This window comes from Pinus tabuliformis, chromosome 1_2 (assembly GCF_031772625.1).
Source record: "Pinus tabuliformis cultivar Carrire ecotype Pingquan chromosome 1_2, CPIR1, whole genome shotgun sequence".
NCBI lineage: Eukaryota > Viridiplantae > Streptophyta > Pinopsida > Pinales > Pinaceae > Pinus > Pinus tabuliformis.
The window spans coordinates 140,851,305-140,874,902 of NC_142298.1; the positions used below are offsets into that span (position 1 = coordinate 140,851,305).

At 38.1% G+C, this 23,598-nt stretch overlaps 1 protein-coding gene across 1 annotated transcript; it reads right to left on the minus strand.

The window, feature by feature from the left end:
* Positions 1-13,910: 13,910 nt before the first annotated feature.
* Positions 13,911-15,631, minus strand: LOC149204914 (uncharacterized). Its single transcript, XM_089397244.1, has 3 exons — positions 15,620-15,631; positions 15,121-15,271; positions 13,911-14,912 (listed from the first exon to the last, which is right to left on the minus strand). The coding sequence occupies exons 1-3, from the start codon at positions 15,629-15,631 to the stop codon at positions 14,200-14,202; spliced, it is 876 nt and encodes a 291-aa protein (XP_089253370.1). The 3' UTR covers positions 13,911-14,199.
* Between the last annotated feature and the right edge of the window lie 7,967 nt (positions 15,632-23,598).

Sequence of the window (23,598 nt, forward strand, 5' to 3'; positions counted from 1 at the left end):
ATATAACACATATATGATTTTCGTTCTCCATTTTTCTAGCATTTTGTGAGTTATTTTAGATTGACACTCATAATGTCATTTGAGAAAGGAGATAATGAGTACATTTAAATTGATACCTTAAAAAACTATAGTTATAAATAACCATTCTTAATGGAGTGCTCACCTTTAGGATTCAAAATGGACTTTTATATTATCTAGAGTAGAAAATGTTTTATATTAGAAACATATGTTTGGGGTTACAAAAGTACAACAAAAGAGTACAAAATTCATAACTCATGCTTAGAATTACAATCTTTTGATCCATCTTGATGTTTATCTAAAACCTATAGAAGAAGTCTACTATAAATTATAGTTAAACAAAATAAAAAAATGTGTTAAAATTTTATTTTTTAAATTATAAATTACACAATTGGAAATACTTAGTTTTAAGTGTAAAAAAGTTTCCACTGGAAAAAAACGTGTAAAAACGTTTATGAATCTTACCAATTATATGAAATGCCAAAAAGATGAATAAAAAACAATATAATTAGCGAAATAAAGAAAACTAAAACATACAACAATAGTGTAAATGATGAAATAAGACAAGTATATATCATTCTTCGTTGTCATCACCCTGATTATCTTGCTAGAGTTGATAGATATCAACCCACTATCATGATCTTCCTTTGCATTATTTCGATCAAAGGTGTCCCACCATTTGCACATAAAAATAACACATTGGAACGAAGAGAAGTCCACTTCAATGATCTCTTGTATCTTTCTGATGTAACCTAACGTCCCCTGTATTAGGTTTTGATCACTGTGACTAGCATGACTAGATTGGTCAAACTCAACTTCCACTCCATAGTCTTGTGTCATGCATCCATCATCGACATCCTCTATGTGAAAACGATGTCCATATGCCCACATCGACGGGAACAAATGCACCTATATAAAATTGAAAAAATCATAGTGTCATGTGTCTAATAACCCAAACATAATTAAATATACATGTTCCAATTCAAAGGTGCATTGCGGAGTTAAAATAAATGTACAGAAAAACATTATTACCAAGTTGTTGCACCCAATCCCAATGTTTGGTGCATCCTCTTCAACACATGGGTAATGACCATATGCATAATATTTCTCTCTGACTTTATCATCAACCCAACTGTTGGGGCATATCATTGGCATATATTCTTTTAAATGATCAAGATAAGGCACACTTCTATCATTTGATCATCTGAATATTTCCTGTCACTGTCCCATTTCCTCCTCTTTTGTTCATACAATGTGACCCACGGCTGTATCACTTTCAAATTATAAATAATGAATTTGTTGATGCCTTTGGTTTCTAAATTTGTTGATGAAATCAAACCAACATATATAGTGCATGTGAGATCAAAATGTGCATTATAAAGTATAGTGTGAATAGTTACTGTGTAGAATTTTGACAAATGATAAGTCACTTACTCTTTATCAGGTTCCTTTTTCCAGTTGTTTGGAGAAGCTCCCCTTCTCTTTTATCTTCATCCCTTTTGTCATCCCAAATCACTGCACCTAGTGTGTTTTCAATATGCTTGATGTACTAACTAACACAATAGAAAGAATCATACGATATGTACCCCTCTGCCATAGACCCCTCGGGTTTTGCCCTTTGTCGAACAAAACCTTTCAATTTATTCATGTACCTCTCTAAGAAGAGCATCCAACGACAAGAAACCACCCCAACTAATTCAAGCTCATCTACTAGATGAACTTGCAAGTCCATGAAACTTGTCGGCAGTTCCTTCCCAAGCATACAAGCAATCTCAACTATCTCTTGACACCACTGTGGAATGCTAGCCATATGAATATCCTTTGATGTGATCCAACGTACAAATGCAAATAATTTAGATATTGCACATCATGGGTCTTGGGGAAAGTCATGTTTCACACACCCATGCACAAGCAGAGGATAATGACACTACCAAATAAACACATACGAAAATTAATTGTATGTTATCCCATTGCATAAAAATAATAACAAATAATAAAATCATGTTTTTGGCATACGTACTCTTAGAAGGTTCAAATGGTCATGTGATTTCAACCCCGACAAATGGTCTTCCACAATGAAGCAACATTGTAATGAAGACTCGTATAAAGAAGGCACCCTCACACCCATTATAACTTCCTTTGTCGAAGAAAGATCATTTTTCTTTAAAATCCATGGGACATCATCTTCTTTGAAAGACCAAGAGGAACCAACCTATCCTCTACTTTCTTGTCTTGGCCAATGTTTCTTTTTAGTTTTTGAAGAAATAAGATCTCTTCTAATACCCAATGTGTATTTTTCTTTCGATGATATGTGCCTCCATAAAGAATATGAAACATTTTTTAATATATGCATGGGATCTATTAAGTGGGAAATCTTAAGATGCTCCTAATATGGGATCTCATAAAAGATAGATTTCATTTTCATCCCATTGGGAAATTTCTCAACATAGGTGTTGAAAAATTTTGGATCATCGAACATAGGCTCCCCATTTGAATCAAACATTTATGTCATCTCCTTCTCGTTCTCTCTCTAAAATGATCTAATCCATTTAGCTGGTGTCATTATTCCAAGCCTTTAGGTTCTCTCTGGTTTACCATTGAAAGAAGATGTTTCTCTTCTATAAGGGTGCTCTTTTGGGAGGAATACCCTAGAGCAGTCATACACTGGATTTTGTAGGTGGTTGGACCACCTAGACTTCAGAGAAGGTCCACAACATTTACATTCATGGTACCATTTTGTTATAATACCTACAAAATTATTGTATAATATAGGGCACGTTAGCAATCATGAATATCAAAACAGTTTCAGCGAGTTAAATTAATATGTGAAACAATATTGTTACGTATATAAACAAATCAATAAACATGTAATTTACTAGAGAAAACTCCTAAGCTTGGATAATCATGTGTGGTGTAAGCACATATGCCATACAACGTAAAAATCCTCTCTGTTGCGATGGGTCTTAATACATCGTATACATGTATCCCTTCCCATAATTCCTTCAATTCACCTACCAATGGTTGTAAGTAAACATCTGATATTCTTCACTTGTCTTCTACCAGGGACTATAAGAGCCAACATAAGATGTTCATTCTTTATGGACAACCATGGTGGGGGTATTGTTATTGATCACTACTATATGCCAAATAGAATAGTTGGTGTTTAGGATGGAATATGAGTTGAAGCCATCCATGGCTATGTTGAATCGTAGAATTCATACTTACTCCTTGAATTTTTCAATCCATGTATCCTCTATATGCTTCATGACTATTGAATTTGTTGGCATTCGCATAACTCCCGACTCACTTCTGTGTGAGGCATGTCATCCCTACAACATAACTAATTATTTGCAACGAAAGAGCCTTTGAATCCTTGGGATTATAGGCATGTGTCTCAATATATTATGAGGAGGACCATACAATTTACCCTTTATTTTTATGGTACCTGTCGTGCCCACATTTTAGACATATCTCTTTGTCTTCATATTCTCCTCTACATAGAATGAAATCATACGGACATGCATGAGATGATATGTAATCAACACCCAACATTTTCAACAACTACTTTGCCTTTTCACAGCTACCGGGAAATACATTATCACTTGGAAGAACCTGTGAATAAGCTACAGTTGGTGAGCAATATAAATGTACAACGCAATATTTAATGTTAATAAAATCAACTAGGGAACCCAACTGGGAAAAACCCCTCCTCTGTTTGTATTATATCATATAAGACAATGATCAATTACAATGACAACTTCAATCCTTGAAGGTCAACTTGCATTGCAACATTGATCTCTTGTTATGCCTGCTCTGACCAACAGTTAGCCAAAATAGGCCTCCAACTTCCTCTTATTTCCTTGCGTAATTCCTGCTCCTAAAAAATAGGAAGCTCCTATTTGCTTGCACAATTCCCACGAGAAATGGATCACTTGCTACATGCAAACACTATACACTCATTAGTATACAATAATGATTACATTGATGTCTTTTTCCTCCACTCAACTAGGCAATTCGAATTGCATGCATGACTAGTAAATTGATTAGTTAACTGAGAGATCAGTGAGTTAACAATAGTTACAAATACTCAATTGAACTCCTATTGACTCTATTCATGACTAGAGCTCAGATAATTGAGTTTCACTAACTATGACTCCACTATATTTCTAGATCTTAGCAATTAACTCATGCACAACTCTTATTTTTTTCCCACAAACTTGAATTGACTAACTTAACTAAGTGACTTGAACATGTCACTCCTTCTAACTACAACTCAAGTCATCCTGCTGATATAGAAATTTGAACTTCTCCATTTGACTAAGGCACAAGTCAAATGAAGCATTTTCTTGCTACAATTTAACACTCCCTATTAGAATGAAAAGGTTTCTAAACAACCCCAATCCTGCTCCTTTGGAACTCAAACTTGCCTCTGGACAAAACCTTTGTCAAGATGTCTACATCCTGCTTCTCTGTAGGAATGTACTGTAACATAACAATCCTCCTTTGCACACAATCTATGAAGTGATGGTACCTGATGTCTATATGCTTGGACCTATCATGAAACACTGGATTTTTAGAGAGTTTTATACAACTTTGATTGTCACAGTGGATCAATCCAGGTTCCATCCCTTGACTAAAGAGACCAACCAAGATCCTCCTCAACCAAATAACCTTCCATGTTGCTTGACTAGAAGCCATATACTCGAACTCTAATGAGTTGAATGCTACAGATCTCTGTTTCCTTTTGTACCAAGAAACTATTGTTGACTCAACACTGAAGACTGCTCTCAATGTGCTCTTCCTATCTGAGGGACACCTTGCCCAATCTGCATCTATGAAACCTTGGATCTTCACTCCATTAGTTTGCATGTACCATAAACCAAAATATGTTGTGCCTATGAGGTATCTAAGAACAAGTTTTGTTTCTTTCTAGTGAAGCTTGGTAGGCTCCACCATAAACTCACTAAGTTGATTAACTACAAAACAAATTTTGGGTCTTCTGCTCACCAAGTACATCAAGGACCCTACCAAATGTTTGTAGATAGTGGAATCTATTGCCTCTCCTGTAGAAGAATCCTATTTCCTCCAATTAGTAGCTAGAGCAGTGACCATTGACTTGCAATCATGCATATGGAATCTCTGAAGAATTTCAAAGGTGTACTTCCCCTGACCAACAAATATCTCTCCATCTCATTGTCACACCTCCAATCCAAGGAAGTAGTGCATCAAACCCATATCCTTCATGTCAAACTTTCTTGCATGGTCCTCCTTGCAAGAATGGATCAACCTCTCATCCCCTATCAGTATCAAATCATATTCATACCTGACTAAGATGAGTGGATAGCCATCTACCATAATGTAGTAGAGATTTCCATATGCTTCACTCTTAGTGAAGTCCAATCCACTAGGAAAAGAATATATGCAAGTGTACCAAGCATGTGGTGCCTTCTTGAGACCATAGAGGGCTCTCCTGAGTCTACACACGTGTATCCCTGTCAAATGTCTCAAATCCCTCAAGCTGCTCAATGTAGATCTCTTCCTCAACCACTCCATTAAGGAAGACAGTATTGACATCCATTTTGTGGATCTTCCACCCCATCTGTTCTGCCAATGCAAGTATGGTCCTAATAGACAAGTATCTTTCCAGAGGGGCAAATTCCTCCTCATAATCAATCTCCTCCACCTATGAGAATCCTTGGCCATAAATATGGCCTTGTACTTCTTAACACTACCATCAACTACATGTTTCACCTTATACAACCACCCGAAACCAATAACAAATTTGTCCTTAGGTCTTGGAAAAACCTCCCAAGCATCATTCTTCATGATGGAGTCATACTCCTCCATTATGGCATCTACCCACACCTACTAGGAAACTACCTCTTCAAAAGAATATGGCTCAGAATCTATCAATTCTGACATGAGTGCCATATATCCAGTATATCTATCTGGTGATATCCCATGTCTGAAAAAGGAGATCAGAGCTCCAACTTGCTCCCAAGCTTCCTGCACCAACCTGTTTTCCTCCATGTTTCTCTTCCTCCCTTCTTTGGAATGCTTTGTGTGAGTGGGTGCCTCCATGACCTGCTCTATGCTCCTCTACATGTGGCTGCTCCACAATATCTTGTGAATCTGATTGAGGCTCCTCCTTTGGAACTATAGGCTCCTACTCTGGTGGTATGCTCATCTCTCGCTCTAGAGAGATTCTCATGGCCTTCTCCTCATCAAATCTCGCATTCCTCCTCATAACAGTCATCCTGAGTGAGGGCATGTATACATGGTAAATTTGAGGTGTCTCTTTGTATTCTACAAATATCCCTCTCTCTGTAATCGGCTCCAACTTTTTCCTGTTATCTTGGGAGACATGACAAATTACCATGGATCTAAAAAATGCGAAAGTCGGAGATATTCCTCCCAGAGAGAGCCTCTTCAGGTGCAATCGTTCCAAGAATTTTGTGAGGACTCCTATTATGAAAATAAACAACTATATTGCATACTTCTACCCACAATTATAGTGGCAATCCCTGGTCATGCAATATTGCTCTAGCAGCTCCTACAATGCTTCTATTTGTCCTCTCTGCAACCCCATTTTGTTGTGGGTTGTGGGGTGTAGTCAACTGCCTTCTAATACCCTCCTTGGCACTAAACTCTTTGAAGGAATTAGACATATACTCTCCTCCATTATCACTTCTTGGGGATTTAATTTTATTTCCAATCTCATTTTCAAATAAAGATTTAAATTCAACAAACTTTGAATAAACCTCATCTTTATTCTTCATAAAATAGATCCAACATTTGTGGTAAAAATCATCTATGAAGATCACATAATACCTGTGATTTGCAATTGAGACTGTAGAAAATGGTACACACGCATTTTAGTGAACTCACCCCAAGATGGTTTCAGCTCTACTATCTTGGCCCTGGAAGGAGAATTTAACATATTTTCTAAGAGTGCATCCCTTGCACACATCATGTTGATCAAGGGTGCATTTTGGAAATCCAATATCTATCGGTTACATTATTTTCAAGGCTCCATGGTGTAGGTGTCCCATGCATCTATGTCAGAGCACTCCAACATCTCAGCCCTTAACATGTCTTGCCTTGCTGCTCAATTCAACACATGCATCCACCTCTATCTTGTAGAAATTTTTAACCCGAACACCAATTTGTTTTACTTGTCTAGTAGCAACATGCTTCAGATAAGCTTTCCCTTTACTAAACACCACATCATATCCTCGATATTCAAGTACAGCTACATAAATTAAATTTTTCTTCAAACCAGGCACATACATTACATTTTGTAGGTGAATATGGGAGCCTTACTCCCTCTTAAAGGTGACAGTGCAAATTCCTTTGGTATTATACCTCTCATAATCTCCAATCTTTATGTGTAATTGTAGGTCCTTCTCCTCTAAGTTGTTGAAGAGCTCCTTATTTCCTATCATATGAAATGAAGCACTAGAGTCTAAGTACCAGAAACTGCCTCATATAGTACTTTCCATGCATGCAATGAGGGTGAAATCCAACTCAAATTGTGGTGTGAGAGCATCTCCTCCTGCTACTCCTTTATGCTTCTTTTCGCATTTCTTGTATGGACACTTGGTTGCATAGTGTCCATATTCATGACAGTGAAAGCATTTAATTTTGTTGAGCTCTTTCTTTTTCCAATGGTTTTGGATGGATTTTTCCTTGCCTTGGGTCTTTGTGCCCCTGAACTTCTTTCCTTTGCCTACTAAAGCAATTTTTTCTTCCTCATCAGTTCTGGATGTCACACCATCTCTAGTGTTTCTTTTGATCTCCTCCTACACCAATTTAGAACAAAGTCTCTCCCAATATGGGATCTTGTCTCTTCCATTAATAACTGAATCCCAATAGTTGTGCCAGGACTTTGGTAGACCAAGGAGTGTTAAGCTCACAAGTTCATATGATGGCACATTTTCTCCAACTCCTCCAAGCTCATCTCTGACCTGAGTGAATGTGGATATTATTAAACAACAATTTAATTTTTCCCATTCAAATGTTCCTAAGCTTATTTCTCAATGCCAATTTCTTGGCATCACTGCTTCTTTGGAATAGATCAGTGAGAGTTTTCCACATTGAAAAATGAGTCTATTTTCCATGAAATTTGAAACCACGTGATCTCTAACTCCCTCTAGAATAATCCTCCTAGATTTTGTTGTGTCTTTCTTCCACTAAGCAAGTTGTTGTCCATCTAATGTTATTGGTTTTGGAATATCATTTGTGTGTACTCCAATACTCCATTGTCATCCAAAACAAAAATTAGAGGTGCCCTCCAATGCATACTCAAGCCTTAATCCATTAAAAAACATTGTTCCTGCACTGAAGAAGATATGCACCACAAAACTTTGTTATTCGAAATTTCTTAAGAGATTGATCAGGAACCTAGTCTCTATGTAGTTTTCAATAGTTATGATACCATGTCGAAATAACTCAAATTTTTCAACTGTTAATGAAATCAAACTAAAATCAATACATAATTTTTTCTACTCCATCTACGAAAGGGAAAACATACAATAGAAACACCTGCAATCATTCAATCACAATCAACACATTATTTTTACTAGGGAACCCAACTGGGAAAAACCCTTCCTTTTTTGTATTATATCAAATGAGACACTAATTAATTACAATGACAACTTCAATCCTTAAATTTCAACTTGCACTGCAATACTGGTCTTCTGCTCTACCTGCTCTGACCAACACTAATCCAAAATAGGCCTTCGGCTTCCTCCTATTTCCTTGCAAAATGGCTCACCTGCTACATGCAAACATTGTACACTTATTATTATACAATAATGATTACAGTGATGCCTTTTTCCTCCACTCAACTAGGCAATTCGAATTGCATGCATGACTAGGGCTAGTTTTAGTAAATTGACTAGTTAACTAAGAGATCATTGAGTTAAGAATAGTTACAACTACTCAACTGAACTCCTACTGACACTATTCATGACTAAAGCTTAGATAACTGAGCTTCAATAATTATAACTCCACTAGGTTGCTAGATCTTAGCAATCAACTCAGCACAACTCTACTTCTTACCCATAAACTCGAATTGAGTGACTTAACTAAGTGACTTGGCCATGTCATTCCTGCTAACTGCAACTCAAGTCATCCTCTTGATGTGGAAATTCAAATTTCTCCATTTGACTAAGGCACAAGTCAAATGAAGCATTTTCTTGCTACAATTTAACATGGTGTGTTAAAATAATAACAGCATCAATTTCCAATATTTCAAAAATAAAAAAGGAATCCTATCAGGGCAACAACTTAGCCTCGCTCGATTTCACATCAAGTCGAAAAGTCAAAGTCAAGGCTATGCTAGATAGGAGGGGAAATGGAAACTTTCGAGCAGGATCAGGCCATATTGGTGCGTTAAAAAAATTTAGCGCACCAATAATTTATCTTAAGTTGTGCACATTTCTCGTGAACCCACCAGTGTGTTTTACTAGCACATTTCTCGTAAACCCACCAGTGTGTTTTACTATGAAACGCATCGATGTTCTAAAAAAAATGCTTTTGTTTTTTTCAAATTGAAAAATGAGTGATAATTGAGTTTTCAAAATCTAATTTCATAAAGTCTTTTAAATAGTAAGAAGTTATTCACTATTTCATTATTTTTCCCAAAATTTGAAGGGAGAGATTTACAAGAGAGACATACTAGGAGCACTATGGAGCAGCATAATACTTTGAACAATAGAACTATTTAGAAGATCAGAATTTGAAAGGTATGGTGATTCACTCAAAACCTTGCATAGTAAAAATTTTAAATTTTACTGTTGATTTTACTAATAAAAAAACTTACAATTTCTGTTAGATTAATTAAAAAAGAGATTTGCAAGAGAGACATATTGGGAGCACTGAATAGTAGCATAATACTTTGGAACAACAGAACTATTCAGAAGATTGGAATTTGAAAGGTATGATGATTCACTCAAAACCCTACATAGTAAAATATTTAAATTTTAGTGTTGATTTTACTATATATTTTTTTTACATTTTTTGTTAGATTTAATTAAAATTCAAAAAATAAATAAAAACCCTATATGTTTGTTCCACAATATCCATCATAGTTTTTTTTTTTAAATCCCCCCTTTCATTAACCTCCACCACTACTCTAGATGAGCTAAGGACCAATTCATCGTCATTTACATGTTCTATAAATATTTTTTCTTAGAACAACATTCTTTTCCTTCGTTGTTGGTACGGGGACTTCACTCACTGAACCTCTGACATAGCATGTGCGTTCGTGGCATACTAAACAATACCCTTAATTTGACTACATATTGGAAAATACCTCTAAAAATCACATTATTTAACCCCCTACCAATATAAATCCAATACACCTTCCCAATTTATAAAACCCCTATTTTCACTAAATATTGTATGTATCCATTTTTTTATTCACATTTTTATACCCTTTTATTTTTATATCCCTGGTATGGTGACATGATGCCTCTTTTATGACCCCACTTGCATTCTTCAATGCACCTTTCTTCTTTTGATATACATTGTAAATGCATATTAGTTGCACCTTTCTTCTTTTGATAGACATTGTAAATGCATATTAGTTCTCCCACAATGAAAATACTTAACCCACACTCAAGCACCTCTCACTATGGTTTGTGGCATTTAATGGCCAAGAGGATATGCACCCTATTTAGCCACCATACCTGAGAGAGGAGAAGGTCCCCTGGTTTCTAACATACCCGAGAGAAACAAGAGAAGTCCGCACCACCAGAACAGAGGGAAGTTCGCACCGCCAGACCATGAGAGAAGGAACCATCACAACTTGACACATCCACCCAACATGCACAGTACAGTACTACAACACGATATGGCACCGAATGATACACATTGTGAGGGTTAGGCACACTACCTGCTCATTGATAATACTTGTTGCTTGCCGAAGGGAAGTTTGGGCTTAGAATGAAAGTAAGGTTATTATTCTTTCTTTGAGGAACAAGAAGTGGTAATGAAAGGCCTTACCTTAAGGTCAAGCTCATTTTTTAGTTTGAGGGAAAGTGTAACCTCAAGCTCAAAGTCAAGCTCAAGGTCAAGTTAAAGCTCTTATTTTAGGGATAGAGAGGTAACATAAGGCAGTTAGCCCTTATGGGAGATTAGGTTTCATTAGGTTTCAAGGGGCAGTGAAGAAGCTAGATTGATTCTATCGAATGACCCATCCAAGCAATCTAGCCATCGTCATATCCATCTCACCATTGTTGATCCTACAAGGTACTTTCTCTATCCTATTGATTAGTGTTGGGCTTGTTGTTCTTGTTGTAATGCTCTTTGCTAGTCTTTTATGTTCCCTTCCCTTCTTCGTTGATCTCTATCGTTGTTTTGTCATTTGACAAGAACCCCATTTTTTCTTTTTCCATTGGTTGTTTCACATTTGGAAGGTATCATGGGGGTGGATAATCTCTGAGAGATAACAGAAAGAATGAACACAACACCGAAGCAAAGAAATAATTTCAATCTTTATAAAGGAAGAGTACTATTTAATGGCAGTTGGGGAGGGAGGACCAGCCAACATGATAGGATGGACTTCCTTTGATTCTGATAGGATGGACTTTCTTTGATTCAAGATATAGAAGCATTGTTTTCCCTCCCACCTGGAGAAACATTGTTGGCTAAGGCACACAAAGATCAACCATGTTTTAGGAAGATTGATTATGTGCATGTATATAAAATAACATATAAATTGATCTATATGATGATGAAAAATCAATTGATGAATCTTTATGAATAGGTTTGCGCCAAATAAGGTGTTCAAGCACAATTCTAGACCCTCTAGATGCAAGACAACTAAGGTTGGGGCCCCAAAACTCAAATGAAGGGTGCAATCCCAACCTAGACATGCTTAGAAGAAGAGGATGGAAAATTACCAACACATGCACTCTTAAGGGAATAACACGAAAGCATGAAATCACCTTTTCATTGTCATCTCACTAATGAGATATGGACTATCACTCATAGACTATATAAAATGCAACAATGGATTGGAGATAACATAGAGGCATTAAATGAATGGACTACAACTAGAACATAAGACAAATTTTTGGTTCTAGAGGTGATCTGCTCCATTTGGCTAGCTCAAAACAATGGTGTATTCCAAAATAAACCTCCAAACATTTACATTATTTTGTACATGTTGAAGACAAGCTTTACCTTATCATGCACCTCACTAAAGACAAGGCTTCCTTGCACTCTCATACCTTTGAAATACAATTCTAAAGGTCACAACCAAGCCATACCCCACATTGGTATGAGACCCCCTTACTTGTGGGACAAGGGACCCACCTCCACACAGTGATTTCACTGTTAAGTCAATGAAGGCATACATACTCTACCCGCTCTGGTTTTGAACCTGTGACCTCTTAGGAGGAAACACATGCTCTTAACCATTAGGCCCACTCAATCTAGATATAGTGGATTTCTCTTTAAGGTCTCTTTTACATAATGAGTGATTACATTGGAACTAACATCATATAGGAAATAGAAATGACCCTGGAAACAATATTAAGAACTAATATCACTTCCTTGAAATAGGAATGACCCTGCAACTTCTATAATCAAAGAATCTCTTGAAAATTTAAGCTAAACAATATTAAAGGAATGTCTTGAACACCAAGAACCAAGAGCCTTATCACCCTACAACGAAGTAACCTATGCAAGATCAAATTTAAGGCCTAAAATTCCAACAAAACAAAAGCCATACAATTTTGTGTCGTCAAGCAAAAAGTAAATCCACACTTCCCCTAAGCTCGACAAGGACGTTGGTTCTTGCCACTAATGCGGTGAAGCCCTTTCTATTTTCCATGACCAGAGTTTATAAAGAGAGGAGATATAATTCACATAAGTACCAAAACATTGATAAGTAGCTATAAAAACTACAATAACCCATAAACATTATTAACAGAATTATATACAAAAATAATACCATCAACTAAAGCAGTATCGTTCCCTTCCTTTCCCACCTCAATTCCTACAAGTTATCACATTCACTTCAATAGAATGTTATCCTTACTCCATCACAAAAAATGTTTCATGGTCTACATAAGGTACATATGTTATAATACACAAAGAACGCAAAGAAAGGCTTGTGGAAGATAAGTCTGACACTTCAAATCAACAAACCATGCACCACTAAATCAAAAGCATTCAAGGTTAAACACAAAAGAATAGCTTTAGGACCCACTCCAACAGTAAAACAGATATCAAAAATGCGGGAATTGTTTATTTTTAATTTTTAAGATGCTTTAAGGGTTCCCAATAAAATGCCTATAAATCAACTATCTCATTAAAACAAAGAACATGATCCAACAACTTAAAACTGATACTAAAACAAATATAATGAAGCCTATCTTTGTAGAATAAGAAAGACAAATGAACCAAAATCAAGAAGGCATTAGCAACACATAATCCCCATAAAGACTCACCCCAAACAGACTCTGAATTGTGTTACATTTGAGATTTGCTCCTGAATCCTGCTCTGTTTAGGTCTCAAGCTTCATGAGATGCAACAAGATAGAGACCTCATATAGGTTAAAAAGCTAAAATCAACAAAATCTTGAACATGAAAAATAGAATATTGGGGCTACACTCAAACACCTCTAGGCTTTCAAAGATACAAATATAATGGACTCTGAGAAATAACATTTTGCATCTCCTTGCTTCAAAGAATGTATAACATGCAATAAGAACTATAAAGCATCTAAACCTAACCATTTTCCATACTACTGATAAATTGAATATATTGAGAACTAAATATAGCTGCAATGGATAATTTGTTACATCATAAAGAAAAGACTAATAAAATCATATGCAAGAAGCTAAAAACTGTAGTGAACATTTATAAAAGGAACTAGATAAGTTAAATTTACAAAAAGTAAATTGATAAGAAATGCAAGTCAAAGAACCAAAACCATGGCAACTAATTAGTGACTATGCAACTGTAGCAAGAGTCGCTGCAAAAGCCAGGTTCCATTTTCACTATGATATGTAGGATAGCAGTAATCTATCATTGCAATATTAAAGAAACACTCCTAGAGTTTTCCTCCTCTCTTCAAACTCTAAACCTGGGGCAAAACTCCCAATGAATAATGTGTAAATTAAGAAGCTAACCTCCAACAATGCACAAATTTAAACCATAGAAGTTCAGTTGGATGCATTAAGTGGGGGCTCAGGGGTCTGTTTTACTGTAGTGTGGTTGGAAAGTGAACCAATCTCATCTGCCATTTGTCCTGCTTGACCTTCAAGTATTTTTTCCCTTGGGTCATGCACTTCCTTCACTGGCTCTGCATGTTTGACCTGGGCACAGTTCTCCAGTGTACCTGTACCATCAAAACCATTCTCCTTTGTTACATCAATTGAATCTTGCTTGGGTTCCTGAGGCTCTCCCTTACTCTCCAAATCCCTGTGCTTTTCTTCATTCTCCAGCACTGGATCTTTCTTTATGGCACCTTCTGCCCCTTGTGGTGCCATCTCTTTTGCCTTCTCATCCATTTTATTTATTTCTTCAGTTTTGGACCCATGTATTTTTTCTTTGTTTTCTATTTCCCTTTTGTCATCACTCTCTTCTTTTGCTTCCTTCTTCTTATCAAGATCATCTTTTCCCTTCCCTTCTTCTTCCTTTTTGTGATCAACATCTTCCCCTGTTTCAGCCATATCTTCCCCATGATGGGTATCATGCATTTCCTCTTCCTTACTAGCTTCTACTTGTGATTCTTGTTTCTTTGCATCTTCTGAATCTCCTTTTGATTTTCTGGATCTCTTTGGTTTTTTCTTCGATTCACTTTTTGGTGTTTTGACTAGTGATTCCTTTACCTTTTCACTTATCCTTGAAGATCTCCTTGTTGGTGTTACCTCACCTATGGTACAAAGAAAATGTCAAATTATATTTTCTAAAAGATACATTGCAATATCCTCACAAAAAGGGTATGGATTTTAAACGGAAAAAAAAACAAAGACATGTAAGAACATAAGTTCAGATTAGGAAAAACCAATAAAATAAAAAACTTTACTTGTGCTCCAAACATAGTTCAAATCAGGAAAAACCAATCAAGTAAAAAACTTTACCTATGCTCCAATCAAATTCAGAGATAGTTGTCTCTCCTGGATTTGCCTTCAAGTACCGCTCTATTGCCTTTTTTGTCTTGAATTCTTCACCTGTTGGGGTGATAAAAACAACTTCATATTTTTTGGGTGTCCCACCCTTCTTTGGAATAAGCTGGAAAAAGAATTTCCAAAATTTCAACACAGTACAAGATATACCATTGAATCTCTACAATCAGTTTAGAAATTCAGAAGAGCAGCTCATATATGAATCCAAAACTTGTATTGTGCACACTGCATCTACATTATAAAAATTCTTAAACAACTGAGCAATAAATAATCTTTAGGACATGGATTTATTTGACAGCTAGTTAGGGCTTAATCTTTTAAATTTTCCACTCAAAATTTTGATTTGCATTGTGACAGGAAGGCAATAGCTTCCTTTGGGAATGACACAAAAGAAAATTTAAGTATTTGAGTTGGCAAAGCTTAGGGCTGAAAGCTTAACACCATGTTCAAGCACCTGCATTCTCATTGTAACTTGAGAGGCCCACACTAACATCTTATAGATTCATTGTTTGCTCTGGAACTCCTAAAGTCTGAAACTGATTTGGTGAAACATGGGGTTCAAAACCTCACTTCATGCTTATTAAGCACCCAGTCCCTATTTATTCGGCACCCACATTTTCCTTTATGTTTGCACCTACATTCTAACTTATGTCATTTATGTGAACACTCTTGACAATGCTGCCAATCATTGTACAAGAGAAATGTGCAGGGCTACTAGGAATACTCATCATGGACGGATATGACTGACACATAAGGAAAGGAGATAGGTAGAAGAATATATGCCACTGAGAAAAAAATCAATTTATATGGCAGAATAAACTATTAACAATTTCATTCTATAGTTTTCTTGGGAAAAAGAGCCGCAGTTATGTGGCTCCATGTGTGGAGGATAGGAGTTCTGTCTAGGTAGCTTATCACTTAATTTTGGGTATAGATTTTCTGTTGAATATAGTCATTGTTAGAGGAATACATGTTGGATGCTTTTCTGTGCTATTTGGTGAGGTTTATCTTTGTTACAGGCCGCAGGAATAGAGCTGTACAGTATCTTGTTTCTAAGACTATTCGGTGGGTATGAAGGCATGTATAAGTCCTCTCTAGGACACATATGCCCAGGCTTGAGTGCAGACAGGTCAGAATTCTTCCATGTAGTTTGGGATTGTGTCAAGATTCGTTGAGGAAGAGCTACCAAGCTCTAAATCAGTGATTGGGTGTCTTTTATGGATAATCATAGTAATTGAGGGAGAGGAGAATGAGGACTGAAGCTAATAGTCCTAACCAGTGACCAGGATTACCATCAACACTTGAAGCTAATTGTGCTTATGCCCTAACCAGTATTCAGAATTGCAGTATAGAAATCTCCAGCCCTTGGTGCCAGAATTGCAGCTTCATTAAGTCATATTCATGTTTAAGTGCTTTGATGTCAGATCTTCCATTTGGAAAGTTAGTATTGACTTTAAATCATTGTTCTCTATATCTCTCTTTGTTGAACAGTTGATGATTAATAATAGGAAGATTCGATCAAGGGTTTTCCCCATCTTGGGGATTTTCCCTGGCTTGAACCATATTCTTGTGTTCTTATGTCTTGGCTCGTCTTCAACATTTATCGCTTATGTTTTTTCATTAGTTATTGTATGATTGTTGATGGATTAATGGGAAAATGGATGTATGAAGTAACTAACCTAAACAAAGAACATGTTAACTTAAAATTAACATGGTATCAGAGCTCAGGTGAGGACAAGCCCAAGTATAAGAGATTGCAATCACCAAGAAGCTTCTGAGGAATTTCATTGATTAAACCTTTAGCCCTCTGAGATAACTCTAAGTTCAAGAATAACAAATATGTGACATTCTCTTAAATATCATGGATACCAATCTAAGAGCTACTCGAAAATCACGGGGAAAGGTTGGAAGTCATCAAGGTATGTTCATGTATTCAGAAGGTATGTTCTTAGTAATGTCAAGATATTTTCGCTTGAGACTGTATAAGCATATAGGAGGATATACTTAAAGATTGAAATCTTCTATGATCCTTGGAGATGGGACCGAACCTCTGTAGATGCTTGATTGAAGTATTACAACGCTCATTTTAGAGGACTGTATCATTCTTAAAAGAATAATTTATCTTTGAGATTCTTAGGTCCCTGGAACATTTCAGATGACAGCTATGGTTTCACATCCATCTCATCCCTTTTTGGTTCATTGCATATCACTGAGCATTTAAAGTTGAGTTGTTAAAGGGTATATTGAAGACAACCCCATTTGAGCATTAGTACTGGATCTTTGCTGAGAGTTTGTTGGCAATTCTGAATATAAGGATCAACCTTGATTATCCTATGTAGAAATTTTGAATAATATGACACTTATTCACATAGATTATCCTGATTATACACTATTTCGGAATGCATGCATAATACATAACCTCCTCTACGTTAATAATCAATTTTGCGAAATTAAAAACAATGAAACATCAATCGCATGCGCACATTAACACAGTATGTAATCCGGGGAAAGCATACAACTGAAAACCCCACACTATCTGTATATTATAATGATTGAGAACATGTAACAATACATAGTACAATACTCCTCACAAGTACTCAGTACTATCTCCACCTGTTACACACAAAACTAGCTCAGATCTGAATCAATCATAGGTTCAAATCTCCTCCACTATCTGCCTACCTCCACTGCGCAATCCTATATGAGAATAGATGAGAATGGCTGATCCAAACTCGTATTTCCCTTGGTTGAACCACGCAATCCTCATTGGCAATACTCAATCCATTGATTGTGCAAATCTCATGCACAACTATAGTCACAACTGACAGCTGTCTTGCCCTTTCACTCACCTCTAACACTTGTCTCCATTGAACTGTCCATGCACTGAGTTAACTGATGTATTATTTAGTTGATTTATGAGTTAATAATTAGTGAATTAATTAACAATTAATTCACATCACTCATCACTAGTGTATTCTGCAGTGAGACTAAATACAACTAGTTCAACTAAGTCAAATTGAACACAACTCCATCAACTCCTCAATCAACTCCACCAAACTCAACCACGTGAGTTCTAATTGAAGTCCATCATGCAATAGCTCAACTAACCCATAATAAAAGTGTATTTCCTTCTGGTCGCTGTATGTGCCACATCCGTAGCTCAAACTGAAGTGCTCCAAGAAGATAAGATAATGTTTATAGTCCAAATATTATTAAGAGCTAATAATATTCGATTATTCTATTTTTAGCCTAGCAATCTAAAAATAGACTCTGCTCATATGTCTAAAAATAGAAGTCCATCTATTTTTGCCAACATGACCAATCATCCACAAATAGCATCCTGCAACTCATAGACCATGATCCATATGTCTAAAAATAGACTTTGCGCCAAAAATAGCCTGCGGGCCCACTTAGTGAAGGCGACTCCTTTCCACTAAGCTCCATCATCTTGTTGCATTCTCAACACTCCCTCTCAACAAGATATGGATTATCTGCAACCGCTATCCTGCAACTCTTGAATGTTCTGCATGCAACACATTTTCCCGGTCCACTTGCTCCAACAACACTTGGAACAAAAACACTCCCAACTGACCACTCTGTTGGGCTAGGAACATACTCTGATGCTGAAGCTCTACCTGTTGCTGACAAGTGCTCCCTCTCTGACATTTGCGCTACTGCAACATCTCCATGCATCTCGCACCATTACACACTTCTTTGTGCCACCTAGCACTGTGCAAAACACTTGTGCCTCTCGCATTGCTACAGCCTGCTAGCTATGCGCTATCCTGGGATTCCCTACACTGTCGCTCTCTCTGCCACTCCATCCGCATCTGTCTCTACTCAATCAGTCAATTCCTACTACTCCACATCGGGGCTCCCGTAGCAAGGTCTCATCCAAGAGGTTGGGTACCTCAAGGATCCTACCCCTCCTCCTTGGGACGATCACTCTATATCGCCCCACCTCCTACTTGGAGGTATGGCTGCATGTGATCCCTCAGCCCACCTGGCTCGAAGTTTCCCCCTACTGGAGGTCTCTGCATGAGTATATGTCTCTACTCGATCTCCTCTCAACTTCCCTTATTGTGGCTGCTCCACAACCTCCTGAAGCTGCTGCACCAATCGTGGCTCCTCCACAATCGTCTGAGACTTCTTCTGGCTCTACATGTTGAGAGGTAATACACACTCCCTCTCAACCACCAAGTCTCCATCAGTTGCCTCGTTGTTCAAGGCTTTGCATTCATCTTGAACCTCAAGAGCATACAGGGTCTTGACCCGTGAACCTATCTGCTTCACCTATCTAGTGATGATGTGTCTAAGGAAAACCTTTCCCTTACTGAAGACTACATCATAGCCTCTGTCTTCCAGCATTGCGATCGACACCAAGTTTCTCTCCAGTCTTGGTACATACTTGACATCGGTCAAGGTAAGGCGAGCTCCATGCTCCCTCTGAAAAATAACCATGCCTACACCTGAGACACTATACTTCTCATCATTACCCATCACTATGAGTATCTGGAGATCTTTCTCCTCCAAAGTATTGAACGAACTCTTGTCACTGGTCATGTGGAAAGAAGCTCCACTATCAAGAAACCAACCACTTCCCACCATGGATGAAACCATGCATGTGAAGAGCGTGAAATCCAACTCAAACTATGAAGCAAGTGCCTCACCTTCAGATCCTTCCCCGGATCCCTTCTTGGATTTCTTCTTTGGGCAATTAGTAGCATAATGGCCCAACTCATGACAACAAAAGAATCTCACCTTTGACTTGTCAACCTTCTTCCCATCATTAGAATAACTGGATTCGGAAAGAGAACCCTTCTCCTTCCCCTTCTTTGCTTTGGCAGCCAAAGCGCAATTTTCTTCATCAGGTGCCTTTGATGAAGATCCGTCCCTGGTATTCTGCCTGATCTCCTCCTGCACAAGATCTGACCAAAGTCTCTCCCATCCTGGCAATTTCTCCCGACCATTGACAAAGTCCTAATAGGAATGCCAACTCTTCGGAAGACCAAGGAGAGCCAATCTCACCAAGTCCTCATCATCGACAGTCACCCCCACACTTCCCAGCTCATCCCGGCATTGGGTGAACTTCGTGAGATACCTGGGCATACTGTCTCCATTCTCACACTTAATGTTTCTGAGTTTATCCTTGAGCACCAACTTCCTCTGGTCGCTCTTGCTTTGAAATAAATCTGTCAACGCTTTCCACATCAAGTATGGAGAATCCTTTCCATGCAGGCTGGACACAATGTGATCCTTCACGCCCTTCAACAGAATCCTTCGACACTTTGTTGTCTTCTTTTGCCAAGCCTCAACTTGAGTAGTATCAGTAGGCTTTGGGACCTCAGCCTCTATGAACTCCTTTAGCCCATTATCATCTAACACCGCCTCCATCCTGTCTTTCCATGCAATATAATTCGAGCTGCCCTCAAGAGCATACTCCAATCGCAATCCGTTGAAAGACATTTCAACTTTGACACCAAGAAAACACTGCCGCAAATTCGAATTCCACCAGCTCAAAACTCAACTACTCCTAATCTAAAATTCGTGAGAACAAAGTCTTTCTCGTACAAAGATTGACTATATGGGCTTTTACCGGATATCTCACCTTCCAAAGGAAGGATGAATCCAGAGGCTACCTGGCCCGATTACAGACTCTGCCTGAAGAAATAAAATGTAAACACTTTCTGAATAATAGATCTGATGATCAACTCTGCTCTGATACCATGTAGAAATTTTGAATAATATGACACTTATTCACAGAGATTATCCTGATTATACACTATTGCGGAATGCATGCATAATACATAACCTCCTCTACGTTGATCATCAATTTTGCGGAATTAAAAACAATGAAACATCAATCGCATGCGCACATTAACACAGTATGTAATCTGGGGAAAGCATACAGCTGAAAACCCCACACTATCTGTATATTATAATGATTTAGAACATGTAATAATACATAGTACAATACTCCTCACAAGTACTCAGTACTATCTCCACCTGTTACCCACAAAACTAGCTCAGATCTGAATCAATCATAGGTTCAAATCTCCTCCACTGTCTGCCTACCTCCACTGCGCAATCTTGTATGAGAATAGATGAGAATGGCTGATCCAAACTCATATTTCCCTTGGCTGAACCACGCAATCCTCATTGGCAATACTCAATCCATTGATTGTGCAAATTTCATGCACAACTATAGTCACAACTGACAGCTGTCTTGCCCTTTCACTCACCTCTAACACTTGTCTCCACTGAATTGCCCATGCACTGAGTTAAATGATGTATTCTTTAGTTGATTTGTGAGTTAATAATTAGTGAATTAATTAACAATTAATTCACATCACTCATCACTAGTGTATTCTGTAGTGAGACTAAATACAACTAGTTCAACTAAGTCAAACTGAACACAACTCCATCAACTCCTCAATCAACTCCACCAAACTCAACCACATGAGTTTTAACTAAAGTCCATCATGCAATAGCTCAACTGACCCACAAGAAAAGCGTATTTCCTTCTGGCAGCTACATGTGCCACATCTGTAGCTCGAACTGAAGTGCTCCAAGAGGATAAGATAATGTTTATAGTCCAAATATTATTAAGAGCTAATAATATTCGACTGTTCTATTTTTAGCCTGGCAGTCTAAAAATAGACTCTGCTCATATGTCTAAAAATATAAGTCCATCTATTTTTACCAACATGACCAATCATCCACAAATAGCATCCTGCAACTCATAGACCATGATTGTTAGGGTCCCACCCTAACCCCCTTATTTATGTCATGGGATCACGTCATAGTCAAGAGTCAATAAAACCCATATTAATATTTGTAAGTGGTTAACCCGCAATTAATGACAGGACCACAGTTAGTTGCAAATGGGCCGTAGTATTAGATAGATGGTATTAATAAAACCCACGGTATTGGCCCGTGGTATTGCATGTATGAGTCATATATAAAGGATAGAGACTCCCTGCGAGGGGCATTGTGTCTTATTTGGTAGTCGAGCTCTGCTCTATTGGAGGTTGCCCCCTCGAAGAGGCAAGTGAACATTACTCTCTGAATATTAAAATCATTGCTATTCTGTGTTCTAGGTATCTTTTCTTCGCATATTCTGTATTTGGGTATCATTTTGCAGGTTAAGAGCATAACAAGTGGTATCAGAGCACTTTCCAGGGCCGGTGGGATCTCCAATTCTTAGCAAAAAAAAATTCGGCTAGAGATGTGTTCCGGCGTCTTTAAACCACGGGATCTGTCGTTTAGCGCATAAACCTGCGGATTTGGGGAGGCATGCACGCAGGAAATACAAGAGGTGGTCACGTCTGTTGGACTCCCTTGTAACCCCTGTGGGTACCCCTTCGAGTAGTAGCGCATTAGACAGAACCGCGCACGGACTGTCTTCCACGTACCCTCTGGGTATATCGGAAGCCCCCTAGGCTCCCTTGAAACCTCGCCATAGATAAACCGTCGACCGTCTTGTGGCTACAGTACACCGAGAACAGCACTCAGAGAGATTACTCGCCCGTACGATAGGGAAGTCGGGTTGTACGGCTAAGGGTACGGTCGATCCTCCTTAGTTAGAGCCCTGAAACATTGGGCCGAGTACTACTGCCAGACCCTTATGTATATTGCGATCTATAGCACCTGACACTCCTCACGACCATAGTTTCCTTTTCTATCGGGGGATCACACATCATCTATTCCCGATTCGCAGGTGCAAAGAGGTGCAGCAGCAGCAGACATCAGTCTCGCAGATCCATCAGATCCGCCGCAGCAGTTGATCCGCCATTCAGATCTCCCAGACCCACCAAATCGGAGTTGTTGTGAAGGGTTCCTATACCAGGGTATACTTTTCGCAGGACTTTTGGCAGCATTGACATTTTGAGGATTTGGCGACTGCAGTATTGATCAAGAAGGAGTAAAACTCTGTTAGGAGTTTTCAAAAAAAAAAAAAGAGTCTGAGCTCTTCCGGGGCGCTTATTGGTGATCTAGCCCGTCAGAATCAGGACGACGAGCTGAGCAAGGTGGTACCATTCAATTTATTAGTCAAATTTTTTCGGCGGTCCCAATTTTTCATCAGGTTGGTGTATGGTAGAGACTAGAGCTCAAGCGATGGCAACTGAAAGGATGGACAAACTGGAAGACTCCGTGCAATCCCTCAAACATGAGCTTCAAGGAATAAGTATCCAGATACAACAATTACTTCCGAAGGGCAAGGAGCAAGCCCACAAGGAGGCGTATAATGGAAATGATTACAATGAGGGTGAGTCTAGCCACTCTCCTCATGTTTGGCACACCCATCCACCACCCAGTCAGCGACCTCCCAAGTTGGATATGCATAAATTTGACGGTTCTCACCCGTCCGCATGGCTAGCACAAATGGAGCAGTATTTCAAATTGAATCATATCCCAGATGATGCGACTAAG

Bases quoted from the DNA above. Each gene is read 5' to 3' on its own strand.
- LOC149204914 (XM_089397244.1), bottom strand. The intron at 14,913-15,120 runs GTAAAGTTTTTT...TTTGTACCATAG, and splicing joins TGAATTTGATTGGAGCATAG to GTGAGGTAACACCAACAAGG.